Genomic DNA, 13,986 nt, shown 5'->3' with positions numbered 1-13,986 from the left:
TTATCCTTCAACCATATGGCTCCTGATCCAGTGTGGATAATCACACTCAATTCAACTCCGAAATAATTGTGCGACCTACGGGCTCACTTTTAAGTACTCAGTAACTCATATTCTCAGTATTATTTATTTATTACTTTTTTTTTTGTATTTGCACTGTTTGTCTTTTGCATGTTGGTTGTTTGTCAGTCTTTGTGTGTAGTGTTTCACTGATTCTGTTGTATTCCATTGTTCCACTGTGAATGCCTGCAAGAAAATGAATCTCAATGTAGTATATTTTGACATACAGTATACATATGTTGATACTGAATTTACTTTTACTTTACAATAAGGTCGTGGTTGATCCTGTGCTTCATCCAGCTTTTCTCCTCAGCATTGCTCGATTCCCTCCAAGAGGACCACACCTTGCCTTGGTTCGGAGGCTTACGTGCCTCAATGACCTGGAGAGCTATGCTGGCTGGAGGCAAGGCTTTATGCTTTGAGTCTTGGTAGGGTCACCCATGCCAACCAGGTCAAAGGGTAGAAGCCAGACTAAGAGTGGTCCACCGGTCCTCCAGGATCCGGGGTTCAGCTCAGGGCGAACAACCCTGACTGGTAAAAGAAAATAGTTGTGGAAACAGCAATGAATCCTTCAGCTGATTTCGATGATATTCCTGAGTCTCAGCTTGGGACTTGTATGACTGTCAGAAGTGAAAACCAAAAGGAAGTTACTGGCATGATGAAGGAAGCCCTGAACATCACCAGTGATGAAAGACCTTCATTGCTGCTTTAATAACCAGTGGCATTGCAGGCAGTAAGTAATTTCTTGATTCCCTAATGCCCAAATACCCATCCCTATCACCTTCAAGCACACTTCAGCTATCTAGAAATTACAAAATTTACAACCCTCTCCAGAGAATTTGTTCTTCATCTCAGTCCAAAATGGCTGAACTGTTATACAGAAATTATTTTATATGGTTCTAGATTCTCCAACTAGAGGAAACTGCTTCTTATTTATCAATCTATTAGGTCTCTTAATAATCCTGTATGTCTCAAAAGTACCAGATTTTATCTGGTGAATTTAGGTCAATTTTATTCACTCTTTTCTCTATGCAGAAATAAATATAGGGGATCTATCACTGATTCAAAGGCAAGAATATCTTGGACAAAGATGAACATTGCACAGATACTCCAGAGAAAAGTCTAACAAAGCGCCGCCTAATCTCAAACTTCCTAACTCCTGTACTCCGCACCATTTGTAGTAAAGACAATCATACAATTTGATGTTTCAACAAATCAAACAGAACACTATTCAGTACAACTGTGTAATACCTACTGTGAAAATTTGCATTCAGTTCCTTCAGGGCAAAACCCAGCGAGATAATTAACACATATTACCTTCCTGGTGTGTTTATTTTTGCACAGAGGGCCTGTCACAGAGAACAAAATGTAGAAAGATATGGATTTATTGTGAGTTCTCATTACTTTTGTAAAATTTAAATTTAACACATGCATCAATTGACAAAGTTCCCGTTTGTCAATTCCCATTTATCATTTTAAAGAGAAACACATTTAATTAAGCCCATATCTGAATATGCACACGTCATCTCTTGCTTTACTGCAATGGGTATTGAATAAACTCGTTGATATACAGATGACAAGCTATTTACTGAAACGAAGACAAAATACCTGTCCTGTTCAAGGTTAGTCCAGGAGCTATGTAGTTCAACCATTCAACTCTGACTGATAGAAATTCTCCTTGTTTCTCAGAGAATTTACAACCAGGAAACCAGAACAATCACTGAGTGCAACAAAATTCATATACAGTAATGCAATGGGAATCAATTAAAATACAAAAGGAGCTAATTAAATTTGTTATTTTTTTTAATTCACATTCACAATGAATGATAAAGAGCAGGTGTAAAACTAATGGGCAAAGCAAAAAGGACATCAGCTCTGGCTGTGGAAGAACCACTTCAGGAAACTAATCTCAGGAAAGAAGCAGGAAATTCAGGAATCACATGACTGCAAAATGCAGGAGGGCACTTTGCTGATGTTAGAGAAACCTGCAGCTCTGTCTGCCAATTAAGGCAGCCCATTTTTATAGCTGTTGGTCAATCACCTGGCACCTATTTGCAGAAGCAATCAATTGCAGAGGATTGCAGCCCATACTTAGTGCAGACTCAAAGAAGTACAGTGCCTACAAAAGGTATTCGCCCCCCCTTGGAAGATTTCATGTTTTGTTTTACAACATTGAATCACAGTGGATTTAATTTGGTTTTTTGGACACTGATCAACAGAAAAATACACTTTCCTGTCAAAGTAAAAATGGATCTCGACAAAGTGATCTAAATTAATTACACACAAAAACACAAAATAATTGATTACATAAGTATTCACCTGCTCCAAGTCAGTATTTAATGCATGCATCTTTGGCAGCAATTACAGCCTTGAGTCTGTGTGGATAGGTCTCTATCAGCTTTGCATATCTGGACACTGCAATTTTTTCCCATTTTTCTTTACAAAACTGCTCAAGCTGTCAGATTGCATGGGGATCATGAGTGAACAGCCCTTTTCAAGTTCAGCCACAAATTCTCAATTGGATTGAGGTCTGGACTCTGACTTGGCCACTCCAGAACATTGACTTTGCTGTTTCTAAGCCAGTTCTATGTAGCTTTGGCTGCATTCTTGGGGGTCATTGTCTTGCTGGAAAACAAATTTCTCCCAAGATGCAGTTCTCTTGCAGACTGCATCAGGTTTTCCTCCAGGGATTCCCTGTAATTTGCTGCATTCATTTTACCCTCTACCTTCACAAGCCTTCCAGGGCCTGCTGCAGTGAAGCATCCCCACAACATGATGCAGCCACCACCATGCTTCATGGTAGGGATGGTGTGTGTTTGACGATGTGTAGTGTTTAGTCTGATGGCCAAAAGCTCAATGTTGGTTTCATCAGACCACAGAACCTTCTTCCAGCTGACTTCAGAGTCTCCCACTTGCCTTCTGGCAAACTCTAGCTGAGATGTCATGTGAGATTTATTTCCCAACAGTGGCTTTCTCTTTGCCATTCTCCCATAAAGCTGGACTGGTGAAGCACCTGGGCAACAGTTATTGTATGTGCAGTCTCTCCTATCTCGGTCACTGAAGCTTGTAACTCCTGCAGTATTGTCACAGGTCTCTTGGTCCTCCCTCACTAGCCCCCTTCTTGCACAATCACTCAGTTTTTGAGGAAAGCCTGCTCTAGGCAGATTTACAGCTGTGCTGTATTCTTTCCATTTATTGATGATTGACTTAACTGTACTTTAAGGGATATTCAGTGACTTAGAAGTTTTCTTGTATCCAACCCCTGAGGTGCTTTTCAATAACCTTTACGTGGAGTTGCTTGGGGTGTTCTTTTGTCGTCTTGGTGTAGTTTTTGCCAGAATACTGACTCACCACCAGTTGGACCTTCCAGGTGCTGGTTTATTTTTACTACAATCAATTGAAACACCTTGACTGTACATGATGATCTCCATTTAACTAACTATGTGACTTCTAAAACCAATTGGCTGCACTAGTGATGATTTGGTGTGTCATATTAAAGGGGGGGGGCGAATACTTGTGCAATCAATTATTTTGTGTTTTCTATTTGTGTTTTGTAGATATCTGTTTTCACTTTGACATGAAAGTGTCTTTTTTTTTCTGTTGATCGGTGTCAAAAAGCCAAATTACGTCCACTGAGATTCAATGTTGTAAAACAATAAAACATGAAAAATTCCAAGGGGGGGGGGGAAGGGCGAATACATTTTATAGGTACTGTGTACCCAATGTGTACTCAGAATCCTAATGAAGCTAATGATGATATCAAGGAATTTATATTAAGTAGTATTAAGTAAATGAGTGATAGTAATACACAAGGAAAGGCCAGTGATACACTCCAGTATATGTGCTGGCACAGTAGCACTTCAAATTCACTGCAGTCTGAATTAGCAAGGATCTGAACTCTTCTCTCCTAAATCACCATGTTCAGTATTTTAGATTCCTAGTCTCACTTCCATATTGCCTTTGACAGTTTCTTGCATTTGACAGATAGACCAAATAATAATAAAGATGTTCAGAGTAAAAAAATTCAGTGATGCAAATGCAAAGAAAAAGTAGTAATCAGAAATGCCTTGTGAAACTTTTCCAACAGATACAGTATTATGATTCATGTTTTGCTGACTGTGGCTCAAAACCCAATTCCTTATTGCTTCACACTTCCCATTGGATCTGAAAGGCCAAGTTTGCCAGCCACGAGAGTCCTGAACCCATCTACAAGGACCTTCAGTGTGGGAGGGTTGAGTATGATTTGTTTGGTCTCAAACTACAGAAGGAACCTTTGATGAATTCAGAATTCCCACCTCCAGCTTTGCCTTTTATCAAAGACATGGAAGTTTTTCCCAACATTGCTGAAAATATTTAAAAGCTTAAGATATTTAAACTTCAAATATTTCATCACCAAAGACAACTGGAATACTTAAAAAACCTGGCTGCAAACAAGCAATTAAAGTGGCAACTTATTCTTTCTTTCCATCTTCTTGGTATTAAAGCATCCATTGAAATAAATTGGCTCTGATCTCGCAGCAAGTTTAACCTGGTTCAGGGTCTATGAGGTAAATCCCCAACCCAAGCTTTAGGGAGTCTCAGCACCATAATACTCCACTGAAAGATATCATGCAAATGTATAGTAGCTTGGATATGACCTGATATGGAATGATTAGTGGCGTGATTTCAAATTTCAATTACTCTGACTTTTATCCGTGTTGGATTAGGAAACTAACTGATGACTGGTTTTCAACGTGCGCAGTGTCAAAAAAAAAAACTTTCCATGAAGCTAACCCATGAAGTAGTCAGTAGGAACAGTCTCACAACATTAATTGTGAATAGCTCTTGTAAAAAGTCAGAATGACCTGCTGCATTGAATAGTTATATTTAAATGAATGTCATTTGACTATGCAGATACTGATTTGACTTAATCAATTCTCAACAAATAATAGGTGATAATGTTATTCCTCGGTCCTGTTATCATTGTTACTCTATTACATGTATTCGTAACCAATTTTATCACAACCTTCTTCTTATGGAAATTGAACTCCAGGGTGATAATGTTAGATCATTTAGTTAAAAATTCCAATTCTACAAATTTGTTTTACTGAGAATCAAAAATAACTAAAATGGTTCATTTTGTTGCATCTCTGGAATTGAGATCAAAAGCAGAACAGAAGGAGATGAATCCCTCTCTGATTGATCTGCTAGTAAATTCTGATTACATCATGTATTTGTTCATTTTCTTAAAAGAAAATAATTTTTGCAAGCTTATGGTTCTTGCAAAAAGAACGTGTTAAGGAATGTAGTATCACTTACAAAGAAAGGCAAAGTGATTACCATTTTTACAGAATCCCTGCTCATACCAAGGGCAGTCTTGAGTTTTCACTTCTGCATCAATGTGTAAGAAAGAGCACTCTTTCTTACTGCATTCCCCTGCAAAACAATGAAGATAGGGAAGGAAAATAATGTGGATGTCAGACACTGACATTCAACAGTAAATGCTGAAAATACACAGCAGTTAAGACAGCATCGATGGATGGAATTAATATCGCAGATCAGTGACTTTTTAAAAATCAGATCTCATCCAGTTGATATGGAGAACGGATTACGACTTCATTTCCCAGTACATTTTGGTCCTGACTTTAGCCAAGCTCAAGAAATATTAGAAGAATGAAGACATGTTAACCCTAGATATGAATCACTTCAATAAGCACATTGCTATTTAGTTTTAAAGAGAAGTAACAATTTTGGTGGCATCGACATTTCATTCTTTATCCAGATGATTTTGTTTTAACTTAAAATGCAATGTTCTGTACTAACCACTTTGCCAGTACAACTAATGAGACTCTTAAGAATGCCTCTAATGAAAAACTACATGATTTAATATAAACACAAACAAGTCTGCAGGTAATGTAAATCTAATGCAACACACACAAGATGCTGCTGCCTGACCTGCAGAGTTCCTCCAGCATTTTACATGACTTAACATGAACATTTCTACCATGATATTTAAAACAGCTTAAGCTAATACAACTGGCTTTAAGTACCAATTGTAGAAATCTACATTTATATGTTTAATAATAGACCTTACCATATTTTGTATAGAAGTAGCACCGTGGCATTTTTGTCATGTCATATTCATGCAAAAATTCGCACTGATCCCCTCTTTTGCACAGGCCTCGGAGCCAATGTTTGCACACAACAGACTTTTCACCATAGCTATGACGAAAGGGGCACAAATGTTCTGTAACAGTCAAAAGGGCTGGATTATAGACAACCAAAGCATGACTAAATTTTACAGATCTTCTGTGAAGCTGTGCAGACAGAAAATGACAGGAAATGGAACCTGATTAAGACAGCTGTGAGGCCATCACACAGGGGATGTCATAGGAATGCCATTCATTTGTGGTCTTGCTGCAAAAATGGAAGAAAATACTCCAAACCCATCGAATGGATGGGGTTAAAACACACCCCACCGGGCAGTTCTAAAATGCTAGCAACCTCTTCTTCAGGTGCCAGGTTGCATCGAAACACAGAAATCGAAGACAGGTTGGAGAGTGGATGCTGGTGCATCTGACTTCCCACCGAACCACTAGACTCACCACCAGATCTTGAGTGGTGAAGTAAATCTTCTGAGCCAAGGGGATGGATGGACTTTGCCTCCAGTTTCTCAGCACTAAAACCTGCAATTGCGATATAGGCTGTATGACAGCATTTAGTTGATTGAGGTCACCAACCTGGATTAAAATTATAAATATCTGCAATTTCAGCTCAAACTATGATTTACTTTTATGCTCTTAATTTATGGCATTTAAAAATACATTTAAAAAATTTATTTAAATTCATCTTTAAATATCTCCAATAATCATAAATAATTAAAAGATCTTAACTGGGAACTGCATGTTTTAAGGCCATAACAAAGAACTGGATGTGGGATCTCAGAGTCAGCAACCAAGGCCTAGTTACTAAGTAGTTGGCTCTGCCATTAGGATGGCTGTGAGTTGAGACCACAATTGACTGCTGTTGCATGGCCACAAAAGTGGGGAGTGGGTAGGGGAAATGAGATACCGATAGGGCTTGGGGACAAGTTTGAGAAAAGACAGGAGATCCAGTTTACCTGGCCTATTAAATTCCATGTGTCGAAATAAGAATTAACGTCTGTAATCATTATAAGGCTTGGTCAAAGCTCTTATAATAAGGCATTCATCCTCCCTTTTGGGTTTAAGGATAACTTGCTACTACTTCAATGAGCTCTGAAGTGACTACATAGGCCAATCTAGGGATTACAATCTCTTCCGTAGTTGTGACAGGTGGTAGATGGCAGAAAATGGGGATTAGGTTGGCCTCAAGTATTTAGTATGAGGTTATGCACTCTTTTCACTGTTACACAGTTCTGATGAATGGCCCCAAGCCTTTTAATACCACCCCAGGAGACAGTATTGATATGTTTCCAGTGCCTTGAGATGCTCACTGTAGAAAGCCCTGATCTTAGAAGCTTATATGTCTATTTTTATTGTAGCATCAATTCAATACATTACTTTGCAATGTTCAATGCTGCGTACTGTATGTTTCCTCCTCAAACAATACACCTGTGAGGCATTAGAGTTGTTACACCGGGCTCAGCCCCTTCATGATGTGACAATAGTACTGGAGATCAAAGTTCTCTAAACTGTATTCCTTCCCAAAGGTCAGGTGCCAGGAATTCAATTCTATTCTGACATCATCTCTAAGGAGTCTGTACATCCTCTCTGGTTTCCTTGCACAGTTCAAAGAGGGACCGGTTAGTGGGTTAACTGGCCATTGTAAATTGTCCTGTGATTGGGCCAGGGTTAAATCGGGGCCTGTTGGGTGGTGTAGCTCAAGGGCCGGATGGGCTGTATCTCTGAATACATAAAACAAAAATCAGACCAGAGTCCTCTATCAACCTCCCCAAACATGGTGAGACATTCATTGAACCAGCCCAACTTTTGGTCAATTGAGGAAAAAGATATTTGAAAGTAAAACTCATTGCACAAGCACAAAACCCATTGGCCATGATATATACTGTGAATCATACAAAACGAATTCCTAGAGATACTGCCTGGCCTGCTGTGTTCACCAGCAACTTTGATGTGTGTTGCTTGAATTTCCAGCATCTGCAGATTTCCTCGTGTTTGCGTTTTTAAATTCACTACTGCGAAGCCTCTTCTGGTGATGCCTACACTGAAGAAGTTTCTCCTATCATTCCGGATCTCCCCTTCCCCCTCCCACTTTCAAATCTCTTACTAGCTCTTCTTTCATTTAGTCCTGACAAAGGGTCTCGGCCCGAAACGTCGACTGTACCTCTTCCTAGAAATACTGCCTGGCCTGCTGCGTTCACCAGCAACTCTGATGTGTGTTGCTTGAATTCCCCATTTGTTGATTATAGTTAATTGGCCATCTTACACAGTAATGTTAGCCATTAAGGTTGGTTTTGAATACCTCTCTAGCTACTTTTTAAATGCATGTACAGCAAACTGTTGTGAAGGAACAAAAATCATCTGCGTCCAACACACAACCTCCAAATGGGCGCAAACATTAAAGAAGAAATTTCAGTTCTCACAAGCTCAGCATGTTCAGAACAAACAAAATCAACAATCTGCATATTCAACAACGATTATTGTTGCCAGGGCTTGTTCATACAGGCTCATGTTAATTATATCTCTACACACACAGTTTCAGAGTGCAAGTTGATTGCTGAGGTGTAGACTTATTTATTTATTGAAAAGTGGAGGCTGTGGAGGTTGATTCTTGATTGATCATGGGATGAAGGGATATAGGTGAAAGGCAGGAGTTTAGGGGTGGGAAGGAAAATGGATCAGCCATGATGAAATGATGGAGCAGGCATGATGGACCAAGTGGCCTAATTCTGTTCCTATGTCTTATGGAAAGTTACTAATCTTCAGCAGCAACAGTACAGCAATATGCCAGCAATCACTTAGCAGGGTTGGGCAGTAAAACTGTACGATTTAGAAAAATGAATTGTTATTATCAGAAAAATAAGAGCCAAGATAGTTCAAATCTTGACTATGTCATAAGACTCTAATGTAGTATTAATTACACTGAATGAAAATGCAAACTGTTTTGCAATTACAGCCAATGTTTAAATAAAGTTTTGAACTGAACTTATTTATCATAACAACAAGTCCATTAGATTAAATTTAGAATCCAAACATGGTCCAACTCCAACTTTAAACACTACATGTATTATTTTTCATAGCTCGAAAATTTTGTTTTTGGTTTTGCTTACTGATGTTAAGTATTCAAAATAAGCAAATAACATGGCTAATGATATGCAAAATTGCTTAAAAAATTAAACCTAGTTCAGTTTTACACCAGGCATAGCATTAAGCAGCTTCAAATCACATGGGCCAATACTCACCTTACTTTCCCAAGGTAATATGCTAAAGGCAATACCAGAAAGCATACCACACCTCAGGCAAGGAGTGTTTCCTTTCAAAACTTTACCATGCTTAAAAAAAAAATCACACATTTCTGTTTGCAAATAAACAAGTCATGTTCTGGGGTTTGGTATTGATCAGTATCTTACCTTTTAAGCATTCACCTTTAATAAAAAACTCACAAACTGCTGAAGCAGATTCTGCAGGAAAAAAAAAGCACACAACCTTTGGTCCTGCTCTCTTATTAGGATCATCCAGCCTCTTGGTTAGACATTAAGCTCGTTTGTTCAGTTATATATACTATTTTGTACAGTTAATAGATTTTTCACAAGTTATCCATTATTCCCTGTATCCAATAGCAATACGCACTGCCATAATCCATTCACTGGATTACAGATGCAGCATCTTACCTACGAAATGATCTGTAAATAAGTCATTATAAACCATCTGATTGCATAATGAAAATGTTATAACTGCACCCTGGGCACTTGAAAGCATGGAAGTGATGTTCCATTTACTTTGATTGAAATGCATCTCATTACGATTAGGAAAATGAATATTTTTATAGTCTAAAGCACAAGCCAAGTATAAGAGTCTGATAAAGAACAAATCACGATATTCAATTGCAGATTTCAGGGGGTCTAAACAGATGGTTTAGGAAGGCAGATGAACTGAATTGTGCCCTGACATACTGTGGACCTCTATGGTTTATTTCTTGCAAATTGAACTTGTTAAGTTTTGATGGGTTTAGTTATCTAGATTTAGGCTTATCTATCCAGTCCACCAAATGCTCAGCTGTTCAATCTCTATTTCTAATGGAGGTCAAAAAAAAAAGCATATGCACCTAAATGAGTCAAATGATTAAACAGTATACATTACCTATTACTATTACAAGATGATAAAACCCCAGGATCAAAAATTAGTATTAAAAGACTCAATTTACAGGTGCTAGGATTAGATAAAAATAGGACAGTTACTACAAAAAAAAAGGAATAATGCTGACAGCAAAACACAAAACCAATAGAAGGCTCACATCAATATCAATTGGAACATTGTGGCTTTAGTTTTATGGTGTTATTATGACATCATTTTCCATTGAAAACATCTGAAACTCATACTTCAAAGTATTGCGTGAAAAATGAATAATGGGACAAATGGATTATTTGCAGCATCATTTTCAGTGAGAGTATAAGGCTTGAGAAATATTTCCTTGAACTACTCCAAAAAAATTAATTGTTTTCAGGGCAAGTTTAAATATTAACAAAGTTGATAATAGGAACCTTAGGAAATGAAATCAGTTTCAGTACATTTGGATTCAATTACTTTGGAGTAAATAAAATCCTTTTAAATCCCTAAAATAACAATGAATCATTGAAAGATGTACTTAATTTTAACCAGTTTTAGCTCTGCACTGTAATTTGGCCCTTACTGTCCATGCCTGAAAATGGCAAATCCAGAATCCCTCTTTGTTGCTCCAGAATATTCTCAAAATCAAACCTCATTGTTTGCAAGCCAGCTATCAATTCCTGCATTTTTCAGTTGAAAAAAAAACAAATTCTTTTTTTCAGTTAGGTGAAGAAAACAACCATACTGCTTGGCAAACTTTATAACCACACCAGTGACCAAGGAATGTTGGGACTTTAAAAAATATGCTTTAAAATGATTTTTTCTAATGTCACAGATTAAAGTACAAATACACATCAGCTGAGTACCAGTTTAACTGAATTACTTGCAGGTTTGTTGTGGTCACATGCCCTGATTTAATAGTTACTGATACTTAATTAGTTCTTCTGTGAGAGGTGTTTTTGTATGAGGGGGTGTTGAAGTTTGTTTCTTGAGTTTTGTGGGAAAAATAATTGCTGTAACAAGAGGCTGCCAAAGAATATTTAAATTTTTATCTCTGCAAAGCAGAAGTGAATAGTTCTAATATTTGTGTCAATGTGTTCTTGTAATTTTATCATAGTTGTATGAAGTATAGTTGGTAGTGTAGAACTTGTGGAGCTGATGTTTACAGGACAGTCTAGAAGAAGAATCCTAAAGAGTGGATCAAACATTGGTAAGAATGAAGTAGAATGCTTGTATCTGTCCATTGAGTTCAGTAGATTTGGCAGCACATATAAAGACCTTTAGTCACTGACCTGAAATGGCAACTGATTTTCTCTGTGTAGTTCTGAGCGTTTGTAGTCTGTGCTAATTTTGCTTCATACTTCCAACATCTAAACCACTTTGCTTCTGAAATTAAATGTGTGTAGTCTGAATTTATTTGTTCACTATTTCCAATCTCTGTAGACACTATTTATTTGACATCAACCTGAAATGTTCAAATTAAATTTCTTAGGTTAATTAAAATGCTGGTTGGTAGATTCATACTGTGGATATAGCCCTTGGATTTTATTATTGGCTTCCCCACTTGGTTTGTTCAAAGTAATGTTTGAATTTTAACTGCCCATTATCCCAATGACTCATTACCATACTTTAAGTTAATAGAATGAATCATATAATCATCATGACATTGGGGGAGGGAGGAGTACATTCTGAACCTTCTTGACCAACCTCCCATGCAGGACCTTTACAAAGGCCTTTCTGAATCCCATGTAGATAGCATCCACTACCTTGCCTTTATCAACTTCACTGGTATCTTCCTTGAAAAACTCAAGATTGGTTTGACCATAACCTACTATGTACAAAGCCATGATGACTATCCCTAATTAGCCCCTGTCTATCTAAATACTTGTTTATCCAATCTCTTAGTATAGCTTCCAATAACTTTTCCACTGCTGACGTCAGCTTCACCGGCCCATAATTTTCTGGCTTATTCTTAGAGCCTTTCTTAAACAACAGAACAACACAAGCTATACTTAAATCCTCTGACAACTCATCCGTGGCAAAGGATGTTTTAGCCATCACTGCTAAGGCCCCTGCAATGTCTGCACTTCCCCTCCCACAGGGTCCAAGGGAAAACCTTGTCAGGACCTGGGGATTTATCCACCCTAATTTTCCTTCAGACAGCAACCACCTCCATAGGGTTCACAGCTTTGCAGTTTTGCCTCTCGTCCATTGGCTCTGTCTGTTTACTGAGTAAATACAGATGTAAAAATCGTTTTTAAGATCTCTCCCATCACTTTCAACTCCCTGTGTAGGTTACCACTCTCATCTTCCAGAGGATCAACTTTGTCCCTTGCAATCCTTTAGCTCTTAGATATATCTATAGAATCCCTTAGGATTCTCCTTCACCTTGTCTGCTAGGGCAAACTCATGCCTTCTGTTAGCACTGCTGATTTCTTCCTTAAGTGCCCTTTCATTCCTTGTATTACTCAAGTACTTCACTTGTTCCTCCCTGCCTATGCCTGCTATGCACCTCTTTGTTCTTAGCCAGGGCCTCTGTATCTCTAGTTATCCTTGTCTTTCATTCTGACAGGAACAAACAACTCCACTCCTTTTTTAAAATAAAATTACTTTTGAGGGCCTCCCACTTACCAAATACACCTGTGCCAGCAAACAGCCTGTCCCAATCCACACTTGCCATATCCTTTTTGATACCATCAAAATTGTCTTTTCTCCAATTCAGGATTGAGGATCAAAGGTTTCAAAGGTACATCTAATGTTAGAGAAATGTATGCAATATACATCCTGAAATGCTTTTTCTTTGCAACCATTCATGAAAACAGAGGGGTGCTCTGAGAGAATGAATGACAGTTAAGTCTTAGAAACCCAAAGTCCTCCCGAGCCCCCGCCCCCTGGCTCCCTTCCCTCCTGTGCGCAAGTGGCAGCAAGCAACAATCCCCCCTCCCCTCACCAGCAAAAATAAAAGCATCGGCACCCACCACCGAGCACCCAAGCATGAGCAAAGCAATAACAAAGACACAGACTTGCAGTACCCCAAAGACTACTTGTTCACCTGGTATTCAGCATACCTCTATCTCTCTCTGTCCTTAAGGGAGAAAGAGATGTTTCCATTTCACAGTGAGAGGGGAGACATAACAAACAACTTGCTGGTTTACCATGTTAAAAGCCTGTTGCATCGCTTTTTCCGAGCTCTGAGCACACAGCCATAGATCTTCCAATTCCCACGACACACCGATCTGCCGTGACGCCGACCTTTGATCCGCCCGGCTCCAGAGCCACGAGATCTCAGCCCTGTGAAGGTGAGCTGAGCTCTTAGGCCGTGCCCTTGGCACATCGAATAACAGCCAGTTGTGAAACCCTGAGAGCAGACCCCATTCTCGCAAACAACTGAGGTTAATGTGTAACTCCAGGTCAGGATCTTCAAAAGAATCCTGAAAGGGAAAAATAGAGATGTTAAAGATGGAAATAAAGCTGTTTCTGAAGATGCAAGCAAAGGAGTAGCCATTAGGAGCCACTGTCTCCTCCTAAGCTCCTCCTCAGATGTATCCTTTTCCATAATTATCTTGAAAATAAAGGCATTGTGATCACCACATGCCACATGTTCCCCTACACAAACCTCTGCCTCCTGTCCTGTCTCATTCCCTAACAGGAAATTTAGTATCGCACTCTCTAATTGGGGCTC

General features: G+C 38.7%; 1 protein-coding gene across 1 annotated transcript; it reads right to left on the bottom strand.

The window, feature by feature from the left end:
* Nucleotides 1-1,308: 1,308 nt before the first annotated feature.
* Nucleotides 1,309-10,990, bottom strand: LOC140187258 (putative cleavage and polyadenylation specificity factor subunit 4-like protein). Its single transcript, XM_072242391.1, has 5 exons — nt 10,888-10,990; nt 9,608-9,658; nt 6,131-6,283; nt 5,377-5,472; nt 1,309-1,406 (listed from the first exon to the last, which is right to left on the bottom strand). Exons 1-5 carry the CDS (start codon nt 10,988-10,990, stop codon nt 1,309-1,311), a joined length of 501 nt encoding a protein of 166 aa, XP_072098492.1.
* Nucleotides 10,991-13,986: the final 2,996 nt, after the last annotated feature.

The sequence above is a fragment of the Mobula birostris genome, chromosome 24 (genome assembly GCF_030028105.1).
Source record: "Mobula birostris isolate sMobBir1 chromosome 24, sMobBir1.hap1, whole genome shotgun sequence".
Taxonomy (NCBI): domain Eukaryota; kingdom Metazoa; phylum Chordata; class Chondrichthyes; order Myliobatiformes; family Myliobatidae; genus Mobula; species Mobula birostris.
Note: the sequence above shows the minus strand (reverse complement) of the source record. Positions and strands in the feature narration are given on the sequence as shown.

Excerpts from the sequence above, each read along its gene's own strand:
- LOC140187258 (XM_072242391.1), bottom strand. The coding sequence starts at position 10,990 with ATGCAGGAATTGATAGCTGGCTTGCAAACAATGAGGTTTGATTTTGAG. Across the intron at positions 6,284-9,607 it reads TAAAGGTGAATGCTTAAAAG|AACATTTGTGCCCCTTTCGT; the intron begins GTAAGATACTGA and ends TGACTGTTACAG. Across the intron at positions 1,407-5,376 it reads GCAGGGATTCTGTAAAAATG|GCCCTCTGTGCAAAAATAAA; the intron begins GTAATCACTTTG and ends TCTCTGTGACAG.